This window comes from Perca fluviatilis, chromosome 11, assembly GCF_010015445.1.
Source record: "Perca fluviatilis chromosome 11, GENO_Pfluv_1.0, whole genome shotgun sequence".
Taxonomy (NCBI): Eukaryota; Metazoa; Chordata; class Actinopteri; order Perciformes; family Percidae; genus Perca; species Perca fluviatilis.
Window position 1 is genome coordinate 6541213 of NC_053122.1, and position 19832 is coordinate 6561044.

Sequence of the window (19832 nt, forward strand, 5' to 3'; positions counted from 1 at the left end):
CGTGATGCTGAACGTGACGTTCGGAAAGTGAAAAGAAAAGTAAAAATTCGCCATATTTCATATGTCTCCTGGCTGAAAGTCTTGTGTTCCTTTGACACATGCACCACCTGATCCCAAACCTGCGTCCTTGCGTGGAAATTTGGCGCTTTCATACTTTGTCACCTTACTTCTTGCTCTGCTCCCGCCATAATCACTACGACCACTAGAGGGCGCCGCCACTAGAATCGTAAATATGAGTCGTATTTGCTGCTTGAATGGACGACCTCTGGGAGCGTTTTTTGTGGGAGGAGAGTCTCTAATTTTCAGACCCTCTCACACCCATCTAACACAATACACCCTTTCTCCCTGTCAAAACACACACACACACACACGCACACACCAGTTTCCTTCCCTCCCCATGTGATGTATTTCAGCTCTGAGGCCTGGTTAATCTGCACTGCTTGGTACTCAGCCAGGCTGATATCATTCGATTAAAGCATTTACAGTGTTCAAAGTAAAGGATTTCCCTAGTTACCCAGTTTAAAACGGTTTGACATTCTAGATTAGGTTTAGTTTACTCACAGGGCACTTTGATATCATGAAATCCAGTAAGCCGTTCTTTATATATCAGCCAAAAAAATAATGTGAAAGATAACGTAGTTTTTTGAAGCAGGTAGCCCTATGGTTAGGTTTTGTAGGGACATTTTAATAGCCCCTGGGTTTGGCTTTACTGCCACCATCTTGGATCTTTCAGCTTACTTTGGGAACGTGTCTTGCAGCCAAGTGAAACACAAGACAATCTGACATAAAAATTTCCCGAAGAGGCTGCAGTGTGATGCTCTGATAATTGGACCTTCCCTTTTTGGAACAGTGGTGCCACGAGTCCACGGGCACAGACCCCTAACTTCATGAATTTATTGAAAAGTAATGTCAGCCATGGTTCCAGACAATACCCAGAGCCGTCAGCATCTCAGAGAGAAACTTAACTATCAGCCCCCCGGCTGTGTTTTCTAACTACAGCAGCCTCCTTGACCTCGGCCAGAGTGATTGGCAAGGCTTCCCCTGAGTTTACATACAGGGTATGTCTGTTGGGTTTTTATAAATTCCTTCCACCAAGCAACAATTTGCGAAGTCTTTGTCAGCCTCTTCTAAGGCTACATTTACACTGCTACGTTTTGAGCCAAAAGCGATCTCCGTGCATACAAGTGTTTTTAGCTCCAGTAGAAGAGCTGATCTCTGTTTAAACTAACACGACCAAACCGTATATCTCAGCAACATACTTGTATTCTGGGCATGCGAGTGCCGCTGTAAACAGGAAGCAGCATGTATATTCCGCCCGTTACCGGTAGTTATCATGGTTAGTAGCTTTTGGTTGCAGAAGAGACGTATGTAGAGATTTTTGTTTGGACGGATGATGAGGTGGAACTGTTACTGAAAATAACAAGTGCGACTACAAGGCGACAAAGGCGGCAGAAAACACCGATGTAGGTCGGCTAACGTTGTAATGTTTTACAAAAAAGCATAGGCCTATGTGACGCTGGCTAAGAGCACAGTGCTTTTAAAGAGGGTATGTTTTTAGCCGTATTGTAAAGTTGTGCAAAGCTTTGCGTTGGCGGATCGTGTTTTAAACTTCCCATTGGAGCGCATCGCCTGCAATTCGTTATCCATGTTGAAGTTACCACCGGTTGTCAGGATGTTATGCTGCGTTCCAGACACAATTTGTAACCGTAAGTTACGACGTCAAGTCACGACTCACGACTTGGTAGCGTTCCAGGCAAAGTCACGACAAACCCTTCTAGCTAGCGGCTACCTAAACGCTGACGTTAGCTAGCGCTAGCTGATACTAGCGATTTGTAGTAGGCGACATATTTTTGGCTTCATTTAATAAACATAACCTGTAGTAGTACCAAATCGTGCGTGTATTGTTTTGATTACAATGTGCAGAATTACTTTACGTTGCCTATTTATGTCTATTTATTATTATCACCAGCGTCTGGTCTGTACAGCATCAACAGGGGTCGCCATTGTTGTTTATGTGTGTGTGTGACGTCAAAAACTGTAACTGGGAGTACAACCATCTGGTACCAGTTCACGAGTAATAAGTTACTGGTTTGACTGTCGTTCCAGGGCACTTTCACCGGTAGCAGGTTGTGAAAACACAAGTTACGGGTTGCCTGGAACGCAGCATTATTGCTTGTTGTTAGGAAAGGATCATCTGTTAGGGGGGCGTGGAGAATCAGAGAACAAGATGGCATAATCGGTAAGACCCAATCAGGCGGAGAAACGTTGGCGTCGGTGTCGGTGTTGCAAAAGGTCTCCGTTTTCAGCCCGGTTGGTTTTTAAACCTTTGCACTAAATTCCCTGGGGGCTATTGGTAAGGTTGGCCGGATGTCAGATTGCTGTTGAGCATCAGTAGAATACCACTGTCATTTGACAACGGCCGACCCTTATAGGGCTGCGACTAGAGATGCCCCGATACCATTTTTTGCTTCCCGATACCGATTCCTGAACTTGCGTATCGGCCAATACCGAGTACCGATCCAACACCAGTGTGTCATATATTTTATTATGTTTTAACAGCTGTATACTACTATCCCTGTATGGATATGATGTATAACAGCTGTATACTACTATCCCTGTATGGATATGATGTATAACAGCTGTATACTACTATCTCTGTATGGATGTGATATGATGTATAACAGCTGTATACTACTATCCCTGTATGGATGTGATATGATGTATAACAGCTGTATACTACTATCCCTGTATGGATGTGATATGATGTATAACAGCTGTATACTACTATCCCTGTATGGATGTGATATGATGTATAACAGCTGTATACTACTATCTCTGTATGGATGTGATATGATGTATAACAGCTGTATACTACTATCCCTGTATGGATGTGATATGATGTATAACAGCTGTATACTACTATCCCTGTATGGATGTGATATGATGTATAACAGCTGTATACTACTATCCCTGTATGAATGTGATATGATTTCTATCTTTGTCGGTCTGTCTCAGGTTAAACTCTTTGTGAAACATCAACAAACACAAACATGAACGCTACAGAACTTTCTTTTATTCTCCAGTTTGACAGTCAGTAATAACGGAAAAAGAACATAAATAAACTACTTTAACGTAGATTTTCTTTAGGGCTTTATTACGTGGTATCGGATCGGTGCATAAACTCCAGTACTTCCCGATACCGATACCAGCGTTTTAGGCAGTATCGGACCATCTCTAGCTGCAACTCTCGATTATTTTCATTGTCGATTTATCAATGGATTATTTCAATTAACGTCTTCCTACTCCTTTTTGAACATGGTTCTTATTTGAATCATTTTTCTTATTCATCTTTAATTATTTTTAAATTTTTAACATGTTCAAAATGAACTCAATAAAATAAATGGGCAGACAAAGACACCCGTATGAACAATCTGTTAGTCTAATCTTAATGTGTATAGTATAGTATAGTAAGAGTTGAGTAAGAAGAAAGAAGAGAGAAAGAAGACATTTCAAAAAAGTAGAATGGGTTAGGAGGGGGGGAATCCATCCATCCATCCATCCATCCAGACTCCCCAGAGGAAACAACAAAGCGTGGTATTTCCCAGACCTGTCATTTATTCCAGCGCGGGCTGCTAGTCGTTATATGGTCGGCTAATCAACTTTACGCTTTCCTCCTGAGCGCCGGCGATGCTCTGAGAGCTCTAATGAAGACAGACGAGGCTGCAAGTGTGAAGCTGAGATGGATGCTCATAGATCAGCAGCTCCACGGCGGTCGTAGCTGTCAGTATGAGGGTGGTTATTATCATCAGACTTATTGATTGGTGTGAAGGGAGTCTGTGTTACTGTGTGTGTGTGTGTGTGTGTGTGTGTGTGTGTGAATGCACATGGGTGTGTGGTACCTAGGTCTGCACAATATATCGTTTTTTCATCGTCATCGCAATGTCAACTGGTGCAATAAACACCTGCAAGCCTGCAACATATCGCGAAAGACACTCCGAGATTTTGTTTTTTGTTAGTTGAAAGAAGATATCAGTAGAAAACTGCACTTTAAATTCTTTTTTGCTGCCATGTTCAATCCAACGTGTGGAGGCTAAGCCCAAGCTTTAAGCCCCTGAGGTGCCGTACCACAGGTAGAGTAATGGACGTACTTTTTTACCTTGTTTGATCAACGAAAGTCCAAGTCATAATTGCATTTGGAAATACAATAATGTTGGCGCATATTAGTTCTTTCTTTTGGTCAGCAATTAACGCTTGGGTCCAGTGTAGACTGCATGCTTTTAAAACAAACTGTTTTCCCTCCAATATAAATCTGAAACTTAGAGTTGGATATGCCAATCCATTTATTTAAAATAATAACAAAACCAGTCAAAATAAATAACAGTTCTCCTTTCCATCATCAAACGTTACCACAATACCACAAAACCATGCTAAAAAATCTGTGACCTCGCTGTACCCAACACAGCTGTAACAGTTAGGCCACTTTTAAATAAACTTTTCCTACCCACAGCATCACACGCTGGTTGCCAATGAAATGGCTCCAACGCACTCAAGTCTAGAAAAACAGAATACTGAGAAATAAAGTTTTCTTTTCAGGGGCATCGATTTTTTTTAAGATTGGAAACATATGAAGGCTATGAATTAAATCTGATTAATTTTGTTCCAGGAATGGATCCGTCCACGGGCCAGGAGAGGAGAACCCCGGTCACCCCGTCCTCGTCCTCCCGGTACCACCGCCGGCGGTCTTCTGGCTCCAGAGACGAACGTTACCGATCAGGTAAGAGGAAGGGGTTGTCCATCACCATACATCGGTCAGGACGTTTTTTCTGTAGTGATGTAGTTCAATTCAATTGTATTTGTAGTATCAAATCATAACAAGAGTTATCTTGAGACACTTTACAGATAGAGTAGGTCTAGACCACACTCTATGATTTACAAAGACCCAACAATTCCAGTAATTCCCCCAAGAGCAAGCATTCAGTGCGACAGTGGCGAGGAAAAACTCCCTTTTAAGGTGCTGACACACCAACCCCAATATCGGCCGTTAGACAGTCTGGCGAGGTCAGTGACTCGAGTCTGTTCGGTGTGTCCCGCGCCGTCGGCAGTCTGGGGGGCTGTCGGCGTTCATTTCGGCCGACCTGACATGTTCAGTCGCCGGCAGGGCAGTCGGGACCCACCCGGAAATGACGAGCAGAATGAGCGTGACTAGAGTCTCTCAAAATCTGACGAAAATCTTTTAAACTGACCTTTGTTGATCTGAAATGAAGACAGATTCAGCAACTGCATGGCCTATTTCTCTCTTAAAATGTTTCCAGAAACACGTTTCGGTGAACTATTTTAGTAAAATATGAGATCAGATTCTGAACGAGCCGCCATGACAGTCTGGCTTTGAATTTCCGGAGAAAACAAACCCATGTGACGCGTTCGTCCAATCAGCTGCCGGTTTTCATTTCCTGGGCAACATTACAGATTAGCGCCGCCTGCTGTTATAGAGATGTATTACGTCTCGTCTTTTCGGTGTGTTCTGTGGCACTTTTTGGACCAACACGGGGAGACTGATCATTTCGACTGGCTTTACTGTCAACGGTCAGCCGTCGGCTGTGTGTGTAAGCAGCTTTAGGGAGAAACCTGGGACAGACCCAGGCTCTTGGTGGGCGGTGTCTGACAGTGCCGGTTGGGGGTGTGATGAACAGTGGCAGTTATAGTGACAGTAAAGATAATGGAACTATGACTAGAAATAGAAGTTGTAGTAGTTCATGGCGTAGCAGGGCTATGCAGGGCATAGCAGGGCACTGCACGGCATAGCAGGGCTCTGCAGGGCATAGCATAGCTCTGCAGGGCATAGCAGGGCTCTGCAGGGCATAGCAGGACTCTGCAGGATTTAGCAGGGCTCTGCAGGGCATAGCAGGACTCTGCAGGATTTAGCAGGGCATAGCAGGGCACTGCAGGGCATAGCAGGGAACTGCAGGGCATAGCAGGGCTCTGCAGGGCATAGCAGGGCACTGCAGGGCATAGCAGGGCACTGCAGGGCACTGCAGGGCGTAGCAGGGCGCCGAGCAGGACCAACAGCGACAGCTGCAACCGTGATTTAGGTGTAGTCTTGCATTGCCAGACCTCCTTCCACAGCGCTGCGGAGGAGGGTCTGGCTATTCCAAACAGCATTCTGGGATGGGAGAAAAACGTACTGCGGTATACATGCACTGCTTGGCACAGATTCTGTGGAAAAAGCTTTTGACAAATCTGTCACAGCTCTTCCAAACATGCATTGTTTAGTTTTGTTCCATCTGGTGTCCAGTACGGATTAATACAGCATTAACTGAGCATTTCAATTCTGTCCAGTGGCATCTCATACTAAATTAATCCGTAAGAATTCAAGTGTGGTGTCCAATAAGAAAACAGACACGTTTGAGTTCCTGGACCAGTGGAGGGAAAACCTGGTTTACTTTATTTCTCTCTTCCCACATGCTGTTGGAGAGTTTGTTTGAGTTTGTTTCCGACAGAAAATAAATCCCCTAAAAACCTTTTAACCCATTAAAGTGAAGAAGAAAAGCTGTGTGACTACCTTCAACCCCCGCACACACTTTCACACAGTGTGTTGTCGCACTCAGTCAACCATAAGACAATAAATGGGCACTTGAGATTTAGATTACCTCCGTTCCCCAACATAAACACGCACGCACGCGCGCGCACAACACACACACACACACACACACACACACACACACAGCAGCCAACCAAACGTACATGTGTGAGCCCCATTCATTCTGACAAATGTCTTACTTATGTCGTTATCGGCTCTGACAGCCGGTGTGTTTGCCTTCTGACAGCAGTAGACACTCTTCAAACAAACCCAGCTGTGGCTACATCGCAGAGCTTCATCTCGCTTTTAGAAACACTCATTTACAAAGCGTCTTCACCGACGCTCCCAGAACTTAATCCGGTCCGAAACCACAGGGCCTCACGGGAGACGCCGTCATGCGGGGAATGTTTGCGTGCGCGAACCGATTGTGAATAAATGGGAACACGGCGCTCTTTGTTTACGAGGACACCGCAGCACAAATACAGCTGATAGTCCTGCTGCTGTTTTTGTCTACCTCAGTGCTTCGGCTGGATGGACTCTCTGATTATTATTTAACACCCTTCCCCGATGTTTACACTGGCAGCCACATTATCGCTGCCTGAACGAAAAAACGATTGGACTTGATGGACTTGTTTCCTCAGTTATTGGGTCAGCCCTGTCATCGTTATGGTTAGCTCTCAGACCCTTTATTTAAAGGCAGGCTTGGTAATGTTGAAAGCTAGCCAGATTTCAAAATAGCATCTCCTCGGGGCTCCAAATAGTCTATGTCCACGACATTTCATTTCTGGGATTGCTCCGGTGCCGCGAAGCAGTGATTGGTGGGCGTTTTTACAGGATTACTGCAGCTACAGATTGTTTTCGCTCCTTTTTCAGAGCCCTTAAGTTATTCATTGCTGTCAGGGTGTAAAGACCATTTCAAACAATATATAAAAAAGTGTATATTGGAAATAGTTACCAACCCTGCCTTTAAGTAAGTGTACCACAATGGAAAAAGACTTAATTACAAGCAAAAGTCCTGGAAAAATCAAAGGCCTACTGAAGTAGAAATACAAAAAAGTCTATTATTAACTAGATTATTTTCAGCAGGAAATGTCCTGTGTGTCTATGTTATTATTCTGCATGACATTATTAGATTGATTAAAACATCAATGTTAGAGCTACATTTTGAATGATCAATCTCAAGCATGTTTTAATTATCTACAAGATCATTTTCTTACTGCACAGAAATGAAAGGAAATGGAAATGGATTTCTGGCAGACAGAGAAAACTCATTTAAAAAATATGTGCAAGGGTTTCGGGAATGGCCAACACAAATACAAAGTAAACTAATCGACTGTGTGTGTGTGTGTGTGTGTGTGTGTGTGTGTGTGTGTGTGTGTGTGTGTGTGTGTGTGTGTGTGTGTGTGTGTGTGTCCAGATGTGCACACAGAGGCGGTGCAAGCGGCCCTGGCCAAGCACAAAGAGAGGAAGCCCCCCCCATGACGCCAATGCTCAATGGAGCTTTTACACACCACCAGGTACGGAATCAAACTCTCTGCTCTCACAGGTCTGCAACAAGCACAGCCGAAAGTCTAACACTGATTATTAAAGAGTTACTTTTTCTGGCGTGTAACCAGGGCTTTAAAGTACCGTTTTTTTCAACCTGGACCCTATATACAGTCATGTGAAAAAATTAGGACACCATCCTGATAAAGTTCCCTTGGCCTTTGGAATTAAAATAGTCCCCACCATCATAACCTACTTACCATACCCCCACATCATCATCACATACCCTTCACCATACCCCCCACATCATCACATACCCTTCACCATACCCCCCCACATCATCACATACCCTTCACCATACCCCCCCACATCATCACATACCCTTCACCATACCCCCACATCATCACATACCCTTCACCATACCCCCACATCATCACATACCCTTCACCATACCCCCACATCATCACATACCCATGATTTTATGGAAAGTACCCCATGCCAATCTCTAGTTATGGTGAAGGGTATGTGATGATGTGGGGGGGGGCTATTTTAATTCCAAAGGACAAGGGAACTTTATCAGGATGCATAGTATCCTGGATCCATGAGATAACTGGTCTTTAAAAATAACCATCTACCTGCCTCTATGGGAATTTAACATAGGGGTGGACTGACTTATGCCCTCTATATTTTAAGGAAGAACATTTATTTATTCAAGATACATTATTCATTCACAATTCAAGAAAATTGGTGTCCTTAAAGGTTGGATTTTTCCTCTTTTTTTTTTTTATTAAGGCATTAAGATCAATTTCCAAAATATGATTTTTTTATTCCTCTTTTTAGTCAACTTTAGCATGGGTGTCCTAATTGTTTCACATGACTGTACCTATGTTTCTGTGTCTACAATGAGTCCAACTGCCGATTCAAACAGATGCAGTGTTATTTAATTCATTCATCAACGGCCAAATTGGATAGTAACTTTACAATCACCCACGCCCTTGATTGCAGTTAAGTTTAGCCGACAAAAGATGACGTTCTGCGGCGACGACAGTTAAGTTTAAGCGCCAAAACTACTAGTTAAATGAGAAATCCGGCCGATTTTTACCTGAATCTTGATCGCTAGATGTATCAGGGTACTGTCGATAGGAAAAAATAAATAAAAAATCGGTGCTAGCGAACTGGAGTAGCTGCAGCTAATGGCCAGAGCTCCCAGTTAGCTAAAATGCCAGTTGTGGAGGCATGTTCTAAAGAGTGCCTTTGCGCCTCTTAACAGACACAAAATGCAATTTAAAATGTCTTTGCAACATGAACAGGTCCTTAGGTGAAAACAAGATGCGTTTTCAACTCAGACATTGTGAAGAAACCGTTTAAGTTCAAAGTTTGTAGTGTCACCTACCTCTTTTCCAACGGTCGCTTCACCGAAAACCCAGAAGAGTCGATCACGGAGGTCATGCCTTCGTGAGGAAAAATTTAAGTTAATTTCCCCCTCAAAAATACGTAATTGAGCACTGTAGTGGTTATGACAATATCAGTGAATATGTAACTACATGGAAACGGTCCAAATGATGCCTGTGGCTTGCACAGGAATAGCGTTACTGAAGGCTAGCTCTAGTCTCGCGCGCCGAAGTCCCGTGATGAAAGTTTAGGTTCTTGCATTTTCTCATTCTGTTGCCACAATTCGGAAAGGCACAAACGCGAACCATTTCTTTCCCACATTAGCTCAACACACGTTCTTCTTACTCCAAGCTTCTTCCCTTGCGAACACCTCCGATCTTCACTCTTCACACACTGCGCTCCGATCTGCACGCTGCTGTTGACCATTTCCTGCAACAACTGAATTCCCACGGGACTTCAGCGCGAGACTAGAGCTAGTCTTCAGTAACGCTATTACTGTGCAAGCCACAGGCATCATTTATGACACCTGTCCCATTAAGTAGTTCTTCCGGGACACGAACTTCGCTCCCCAGCTTGAAAACTCTGTGTTTTATAACACAGCCATATGTGGAATACATACAAAGTTCAGTGCATTACTTTTCGTAGCTATATGTACATAGTACATAGGGACATGAATCTTTAAAAACACTTGTACATAGTTTCTGTTCTGTTATTTTGTCCACATTTTTTGCAGTGAGCAGAATGTGTGGATGTACCTCATAAATATGACACATTTATAGACAGACACACACACACACACACACACACACACACACACACACACACGCACAACGGTCAACAACCACCGACATAAAGCCTTCATAAATGTACAAACACGTGCACAACACATTCACATGGAGCTTAGTCGTGAATTGTGAAGAAGTACTGCATGTACACACACACACACACACACGCAAAATATTCTCGTGATTTGTCTGTTTATTATTTTGTTTCCGTTTTGCACAAAGGAAAGTACAGTACACACATCAGTCACACACTCACACATGACGCACAGAAACGCACACAGTTCATCCTGCAGATTCAGAAAGCTCATGTCCTGAGGGAGCGGTAAAAGCAGTCACACACACACACACACACACACACACACACACACACACACACACACACACACACACACACACACAGTCTGTCTGCCAGTGGGGTTCATTCGGGGACAGTGTTGCCGAGCAGCATGCCGTATATCGTGCACAGATGGCAAGCGGAGCGCTCTGATGTGCTTTTTATTGGCTTCTGACTGCTGCGTTTTCTCAATTTCTCAATAAATATATATTTAAGCTTCACGAGGAGCTGCTGTGCGTCAGGGACGTCAGGGTGTGTGTTGTGTGTTTATTTCATGACATTCCCGGGTCGCCCCGCCTGCATCTTATTCTCGTCAACATGTTTGTGTTTTGTCACCGGTTGCCTCCGCAGGGCTCTGCTCATAACGAGGCACGGATTTGCCAATTGAGGCATGTCAGCAAAGCACCATGGGTAGTTAACAGGTCGAGTCCCACGGCACTTTGAACCCTCATGTTGCCCTCCGGTCAAATTTCACCCCCTTTTCGAAGTTTTTATGTCAGAAATATGGGTTTCTGTCAACCAAATTTCCCCAAAAATAACGTGCGACACTAAAATAAAAATGTATGATCACTACTTTCATAGTCTACACGGGTCAAAATCTGTGATAATACATAAACATATGTTCCTTTGATCTTAACTGTTAGTCAAAATAAAAAAAAATAAAAAAAAGTAGCCATAATTTCATGTAAATGAGGTGCATACATTCCAAAGAAGTGTAAAACGAGAAATGGTAGTAAGTTGGAATCAAGTTGGCTAAGAGGATGCAAGACAGACCTGGGGGAGACTTTACAGGCTACTTTATGCTTTATATAAACAGGCAAACCAGACCAGGTCCGTTTTGGTCGATGGGAAGACAATAACAAGGGTTAAACTTAAAATGTCCGTTGTATTCCGTGACGACCAAGAAATGTCACCTTTTAAAGTCCAAACAAGGAGACAATTCTTTGATATAAAAATGTACTTTCAACATTTTAAAATGAGTTATCTTTGAAGCCGCGCACATTTTGGGCCCTGGGGGTTGTTGATTTTTTTTTTTAGATGTGTGTGCCAGGCAGGGACAGCCTGATTAGGGTGTTTAATTACTCTTTAAATGCAGAAAGCAGAAAAGTCGCATCACAACTAGTCCCCACAAATCCAACCAGCTAAACGCAAAGCTAAAGGTGCAAATGTCCACCTGATGAACATGAGTCCGATAGGCACTCTCACGCTTTTAACTCTGATTTGGTCGAAAATGTCTGGTTCTTTTTGTTTGGTTGTTTGATGGACTCGTTTATTGTGTGTCTGCCACACACACACACACACACACACACACACACACACACACACACACACACACACCACACACACACACACACGCACACACACACACACACACACACACACACAGAGTGTGAGAACTGGGTCAGCTTCTGTTGTTATTCATATCACCACTACCAGTTTCATAATGCTGTAGGCATTATGGAAATCACATGCAAAATGCTACACACACACACACACACACACACACACACACACACACACACACACACACACACACACACACACAGGTTTGTGGCACTATCTTTGTGGGGACCCGTCATTGACATAATGCATTCCCTAGCCCATTACCCTAACCTTAACCATCACAACTAAATGCCTAACCTTAACCCTTACCCTAACCTTAACCATCACAACTAAATGCCTAACCTTAACCATTACCCTAACCTTAACCATCATAACTAAATGCCTAACCTTAACCCTTACCCTCACCCTAACCATAACCTAATTCTATCCCTAATCCTAAAACCAAGTCTTAACCCTCAAACAGTCCTTTAAACTTGTGGGGTCCAGCATTTTGGCCCTAGAAAGCTGTCGGGACCCCACAAGTATACTGGACTCCCGGTTTTAGGACCCCACGAATATAGCTAAACAGGAAAACACACACTCACACACACACACACACACTCACTCTTCTAAAAGCAAACTTTAGTCCATCCACCCCCCCACCCTCCCCTCCAGACAGATGGGACCTGAAAACCTTTGAGGCCACAGACAATAGAAACTATTTTTCTGCCCGTCTCTAAACATAGCAGATTGTACATCAGTCAGGATTAAACTAGATTTTTATTATTATTGAAAGATGAATTATTTTTCCAAGGTTTAATGAAATATTTCAGTCCACAATTTTTCCTTACTTGTTATTGTGGTGCTTTATTTTATGCTCTCTCCAACACCCATCATCCTTCTCATCTCCCCTTCCCCCACAGATACATCCTCAGGTTCAGAAGGCGAGGGTCCGGGCGACGCCGATGGGGAGGAGGGCGGAGACGGCGAGGAAGAGGACGGAGGCGGAGGTGGCGGGACCAGCCGGGAGGGGAGCATCAGCATGGAGCACTGGATCAACCGGGCCATCCACGGCACCTCGTCCACCACCACCACCACCTCCTCCACGGCCTCCTCCTCCTCTTCCTCCACGCGCAGCGGGGGCAGCGGGGCGGCCGGCGGCAGGCTGGCCGACGTCCTGGCCCAGCACGTGCACATCTCCGCCCACCACCACCACCACAACCGCCACCACCACCATCACCACCACCACCACCGCAAGACCGGTAAGAGGTTAGGACTATATAGGGTCGGGCATCGAGAACCGATTCCTACTCAGTATCGTTTCAAAAGTTACGATTGTCCAGTGGAATCGTTTGGTAGCCTAGAAATCTAGACGCACCCTGGTGGCAGCAGATTCATTTTGCAGCCAGGGTCAGTCTAGCCCAGGGGTCACCAACACGGTGCCCGTGGGCACCAGGTAGCCCCAAAGGACCACATGAGTAGCCCTCAGGCCTGTTCTAAAAATGAAAATTGAATATTGATATTATCTGTTTCCCATCTTGTTAAGTCATTGTTGATAATTATTGTGAGAAATCATTAACATGACCAGTGTCTTCACATAGATGAGCGTCATTAATCATTAATAATCATATATAACTAATAATCATATATAACTAAAGGCAAACTGAGCACATTTGTCATTTCAGAAGAGTGTATCAAACTGGTAGCCCTTCGTATGACTCAATACCCATGAAGTAGCTCTCAGTTTAGAAAAGGTTGGTGAGCCCTGATCTAGGCACTCTCCGTTCGACTTGCGAGCTGGAAAAACCAAACTCTGGTCAGGCCAATCACATCGTGTATAGAGTTGGTGGGCGGGGCTTATTGCTGCTGCTGCTGCTGCTGCTGGGAACAGCGGTCTTCTGGAAGACTTGGAGTTCAGCTTTTCTCTGAGAAAAGAACAAAGAACGGCACTGAAGTCATTCTTAAAAAAGGAAGATGTGTACGGAGTTTTGCCGACCGGATACGGCAAAAGTTTAATCTATCAACTAGCTCCGCTACCTTCTTCGTTGCTCTGCCTGGTTGTAGCGCTATCCTATTGCGTGCAGAGGGAATTTGAAAGCCAACCGTTTATCCTGCCCCTCGGATTGAGCCCTGTCAATGGGGAGTTCCCAGACCCAACATCTTGATCATCGTTTGATCTAATCGTTTGGAGGATTTGGTTTCAAATCTGATTATCGGTTCCAAATTTAACATGCGCGACTTTGGGTTTCCGTAGCGGCCGGGCGCTCGTTGTGTTGCAGCCTTGCAGCACAGGAAGCGGAGCTCTGGTGTGGCTTTATTTTACGTTGAAAAAGCTGTAAAACTGCAACCCACCTTTTGAATCAAAATAAAACTTTCCTCTTATTTGTGAAAATAACCATGTGACCCGTTTCAACTCCACCACGCAAAGAATCGGTATCGAGAATCGATAAGAACCAGAATCAGAAGGAAGAATTCAGAACTGGAATCAGAATCGTTAAAATCCAAACGATGCCCAACCCTAGTTAGGACTGGGCCAGGACTGGTTCTTAGTCCAATGCACACTCTGCTTAGCAAAGCCCAGAGGCATTCTCTGATTAAAAGTACCCATTTAGCGAGTTTTTAGTAGCACAGACCACCAACACACACAGTTTTTGTATCCGGGATCATCATCCAAATGGATGTTCGCCGAGTTGTGAATAAATCCTCCCATTAAAGCAGACCTTCATATTTATTTTATTATTCTTTATTTTATTTCTTCTACTTTTAGCTTCTTAAGAACAGAATACAAACAAACAGTGGACTTAAACAATTCCATATTTTGCCAAAGAATCCTCGTAAGACCCCGTGGAGGTCCCTGAATCCCAGTTTGGGAACAGCAAGGGAGAAAAACTTTAAATAAAGGAACTTATCCTTGAGTTTATTCAGTTGAAGGCAAAGTTAGTTGGCTGTGTGTGTGTGTGTGTGTGTGTGTGTGTGTGTGTGTGTGTGTGTGTGTGTGTGTGGGCTCTTTGAAGTTTAAATGTGTGAACTGGATGTTGGGTGGTAACGTGTGTTTATTTGAAGGCTCGTGTCTTAGTGTGTAACTGCAAGCTTTACAGTGGTTCTACTTCCTGTACTCACTTTGGTCTGTCTTTGCTTTGAGTCACATTTCTGAAACTACTAGTTACAACTTTACTTTTTGCTGCAGTCCTTATTTATTTTCATTATTTTGTTCAGAGTTTTAGAGTTTTCTATCTTGCACCCGGCGCAGCGCAAAGCCCAACGCAAGTGTCTTTGCTAGTTTAAGACCGACGCAGTTGTCAATTTCCCGTCCAGTTTAAATAGCAAATGCACCTGCGCCCAGCTGTGCGCCCATGGGCATGCTGGTCTTACAGGGAGGTGTGTTCAGGTGCATTCTGGGCGTGCTGGTCTTACAGGGAGGTGTGTTCAGGTGCATTCTGGGCGTATTGCTATCTTGAGACAGCTGGAAGTGATCGCGCCGTTGACCAACAAAAACCTGGTCTAAAGTCAATAACGCAGCATTTCATTGTTATTTTAACAGTGACATTAGCAAAATGCGCCTAGGCTCGTGCACAGCGCGCGCACACTACGCTTGTTACACACACAGGGACGCGCAGCAGCAGCACACAAACATGCAAAGGATTAAAAATAAAAATATTACAATATGAAATAGTATTACGATATGATCTGCTCGTGCGCTTTCACTTCACGAGCAGACCAGTTTCTTCTCCTGAAAATCTCTCCTTCCTGCTCAGCAAATCATGCCTGGCTTTTAAAGGGAATGGGAGATGATCTCTGATTGGTTGATTGCATGTTACGCCCAAAACACACCTCTGATTAATGAAGACACTAAGTACAACCCTTTAGAACCAGGCGCCCGGCACACGGGCCCTTTTTTCCACCGTTAAACTAGCAAAAGTGGATTCGTACACGCCCTAGACACACCTGCGCCAGGCGCTTCAACGCCATGCGCTTGGATCGTTAAAATAGGGCCGTATGAATTTAGAGTTCAGAGTTTCAGAGTTCTTTATTGTCCCTCGAGGGGAAATGTGATCTGCAGTTGGAGGTACAAAACACAACAATACAATCAACAAGGCATAAAGCAGCACACAACCAACAGACTGATTTAGAACAATTTCATCACTTAAACACTGTCAAATCAAATCCCTTGAGATTGTCTGTAGAAGTGATTTCTAAAAGTGTCACTGAGAAAGGCCCAAGTGACACTAATAAAAACTCTGCGTTCAAGAGTTAGCAGCTTTAATTGCACAAGGAACAAAAGAAAATGTGTACCTGTTTGTTTTTGCTCTAGGGAGCCTATATCTCCTACGTACTTCCGCTCAATTTTCATTTTCCTCCAGTACTCCGTCTGGGTTTGCGGTATTTCCGCGGGTTTTCTCCGGTCAAATCTTTGGCCGTCCAATCAGCGAACAGAGGGAGTGGCAATGGCGTTGAGGTTGTGCACTAGTTTGAGTTGTAGTTTCGTAATGGCGGTGGAGAAAGATACGAGAATAAGCCCGAGCAAGACCAATCTTTGCTGAGTTGTGTTGGGGGCCATGATGTCGTGGCCCTCCTCCCCACGGGGTTCGGGAACAGTTTAGTTTTCCAGCTCGCTCCGTTAGCGGTGAAGGAGTTGGCTAAGGCTAACGCTAGCGATGCTAAGCCGATAGTTGTTGTCGTCTCCCCTCTTGTTAGCCTGGTCCTACCAGACAGTACGTAGGAGGGCGGAGCCAGGCTACCAGAGTGGCTCTGGGCAGATCCAATAGTTTTAAACTTCAACAGAGGACCCGCCTTCAAGGAAGTTAACACTTGTCAATGGAGAGTGGCCAGACTCTCTGTACCAGAGTCTGGTAGGACCAGGCTAGTGGACCAGAGTCTGGTAGGACCAGGCTAATGGACCAGAGTCTGGTAGGACCAGGCTACTGTTCCAGAGTCTGATAGGACCAGGCTAGTGTACCAGAGTCTGGTAGGACCAGGCTAGTGTACCAGAGTCTGGTAGGACCAGGCTAATGGACCAGAGTCTGGTAGGACCAGGCTAGTGTACCAGAGTCTGGTAGGACCAGGCTAATGGACCAGAGTCTGGTAGGACCAGGCTAATGTACCAGAGTCTGGTAGGACCAGGCTAATATCTCCGCCCAGAGGGAAGAGGAATGAATTCCTCCGAGAGTGGGTGGTCAGAGCTTTTTGGCCGTACCTTCTGCCAAACTTGTCCGTCAAAGATCATTGTTAGAAACCCCCCCAAAAAAACGAGTCGAGCTGTGCCCTGCAGTTGAAAAGCGGCACACCGCAACCATTTCCCCGCTTAGCTCAAAGCGTTCCTCTCCAACTGCTTCAACCCATGTTCAAAAAAACCCCACAGTACGCACACGAAAGTTTCAAAACCGTCCCGCTGCTGTCACAGAGCCCTGCTTGTGCCTTTCCCCGCTGTTTGCTGAGGTAACGTCGTGACTAAATGCTAAATTGTTTTCATGCTGGCACTGTTGGTCCCCGGCTCTGAAGATAATGCAGAGACAGATGTGACAGCAGAGGATCTGTGCAACGCTGTGGGTTTCCTACTTTGTTTGTTTCCACGTCTCAAATAAAGCAAAGTCAGAGAGATGTTTTTCAGCGGAGCGTAACGTGGGATTCTGCACGAACGGCACTCTGTCCGGTCCAGAGAATGAACGGAGTAAAATGGTGGAGATCTTGGAGCGAAACCTGTTTTAGAACTTTATTTTAGCGGGCAGATGTTGAATAAAATCTGAAGAAATAAACTGCAGGCGAGAAGTTCAAAGCAGCTCTCTTTTGGGCTTTTTATTTTTATTGATGCACCAACATCTCAGCCAAAAGTTATAAGAAACCTTTTGTTAAAGTGCCCATATTATGAAAAAAACACTTTTTCTGGGATTTGGGGTGTTCTTTTGTGTCTCTGGTGCTTCCACACACATACAAACTTTGAAAAAAATCCATCCATGCTGTTTTGAGAGAGATACGGTTTCTGAATGTGTCCTGCTTTCAGTCTCCTAGTGAGCTGTTCAAAATCGGCCGAAATGAGCTGGCTAACCACAACCGTTAGCTCGTAGCGTTAGCCTTAGCCGGCTAATGCTAGCATGCTACGTCGTTCTCAATAGCAAAGCACTGCTACAACACACACAAGTTCACCATAATCTCCAAAAGAACTACTTACATGTGCGCCCTCATTTAGAAGTCTCCCAGCTAAGAGGTCTCACTCTGTAGCTAAAACAGAAACCAGGTGAAAAGAGGATCTGCAGCAGTGAGAGAGAGCTGTGCAGTACAACAACAATATGGTGTTTTTAGAAAATTAAACCATGTAAACCTATTCTGGTACAACCTTAAAATACAGTTATGAACCTGAAAATGAGCATAATATGGGCGCTTTAATGTGCAAACTGAAGGCGCCTGTCTTTATAATCTATCTTTTTAATAAACTGTCTGTACGCTTACAAAGTTCTCAATGCTTCGGTTTACATGTAGGGACCCTCATTCTGCTACCGTGGAAGTGCGGTGCTATTTTGAGCCTTGTTAGTGGTGTAGAAATAGGGATTTCTTTTTACTTTACCAGTGCCACGACGACTAGCGCTATAAGCTAATTAGCGGTTTGCGCTAAAACTGGTCACATTCGATTAGCATGAAAACATATCTCAGAGAACTCTGGTCGACTCTGTACACGTGTTATTAACCCCTAGGTTCATTTTGTGCCGCAATTGTCCCTTAACCATATGTTTAAAACCGCGACCATTAGGTTCTCTGGTTCAGATATTAGGACAGAAAACGCCCCTGTGGGTCGTATTAGAAGGGAGGAATAAACGACTGATATCGTCGTATGGTTTGGAGGACTTGTTGGTATATTTTGTCTGCTTTTGTGTTCATTCAGTCTTTTGTCCAGGGTCCTCTTTGGTTGTATAGTGCATAGTTTGCTGTATACATTTTTATAGATTATATTTTTTGGCATTTTAGGCCTTTTTTTTGACAGCTTAGGCATGAAAGGGGAAGAGAGAGAGAGAGAGAGAGAGAGAGAGAGAGAGAGAGAGAGAACGACAGTTAGAAATTTCCATTACATCACTTTCAATTGGTGTAACCTTTCATTGAGTCTTTTCCTAATCAAAGAGGAACATCCTTTGTTAGTGCACACGTGTTTATTACAGCGCGGCTCTGTCTCTCATTTACTTGTTCAAGGCCAAAGCAGCAGGTCTCCTGTGTTTTCTGTGTGTGTGTGTGTGTGTGTGTGTTAATACTCACAGGAGATTGTTTTCCGTGCAGCCTCGTTTTTTTCATTCAGCTCTTATCAGAAACGCTCGGCCTGCTCGTGCAGATAACTTTTTGTTCCTCCGTCACTCCTTTCATCCCTTTAACAGGATCTATGTGGACAATCTGGTGGTTACGGTTGACTTTTGGCTGAGTTTGGGTTCAATAGAGCGCGCTGTGTTTGTGTCACTGGGTGCCTCTTCACTTTCAGATAAAAGCACCAAGAGCTTGTTTGTGCTGCTGCTGTTGCTGCGTGATTATTGAAAACCTTTCAGACACATGTGGCGCTCTTTTGATTAAAATATTTTTAATCCAAAGAACCTGTGAGCTAGCCTTGGATGCCAGCCGAACTTAGCCCCGCCCACAACATTTGGCCAATCAAATTGTCAGGGCGGGCTTTATACGATGATGGACAGATGATCACCAGTAACGTGATCAACCACGTCCCCAGAGAGCGCTTGGGTTGAATTTCTTTACAAAAAAGATGGCTGCCATGGCGTCGGTTATAGAAGATTTCGACAGCGCAATCATTTTAAAAGAGGAACAGAGAACCGCCATCAAGGCATTTGTCGATCGGAAAGATGTTTTTTTGCCGTCCTTCCTACGGGATTCGTCAAAAGTTTAATTAATCAGCTGGCCCCGATGGTCAGTAAGAAGATGGGGCGCTCTGATTGGTTGGAGGTCTATCCAA

At 44.4% G+C, this 19832-nt stretch overlaps 1 protein-coding gene across 1 annotated transcript in view; it reads left to right on the plus strand.

The window, feature by feature from the left end:
* LOC120568642 (disco-interacting protein 2 homolog C-like) overlaps positions 1-19832 on the plus strand; it is a 199914-nt gene that overhangs the window by 168780 nt on the left and 11302 nt on the right. The window contains 4 exon segments of the mRNA XM_039816286.1: positions 4664-4774; positions 7995-8080; positions 8082-8094; positions 12820-13158. Coding sequence (XP_039672220.1) covers positions 4664-4774; positions 7995-8080; positions 8082-8094; positions 12820-13158 — 549 coding nt within the window.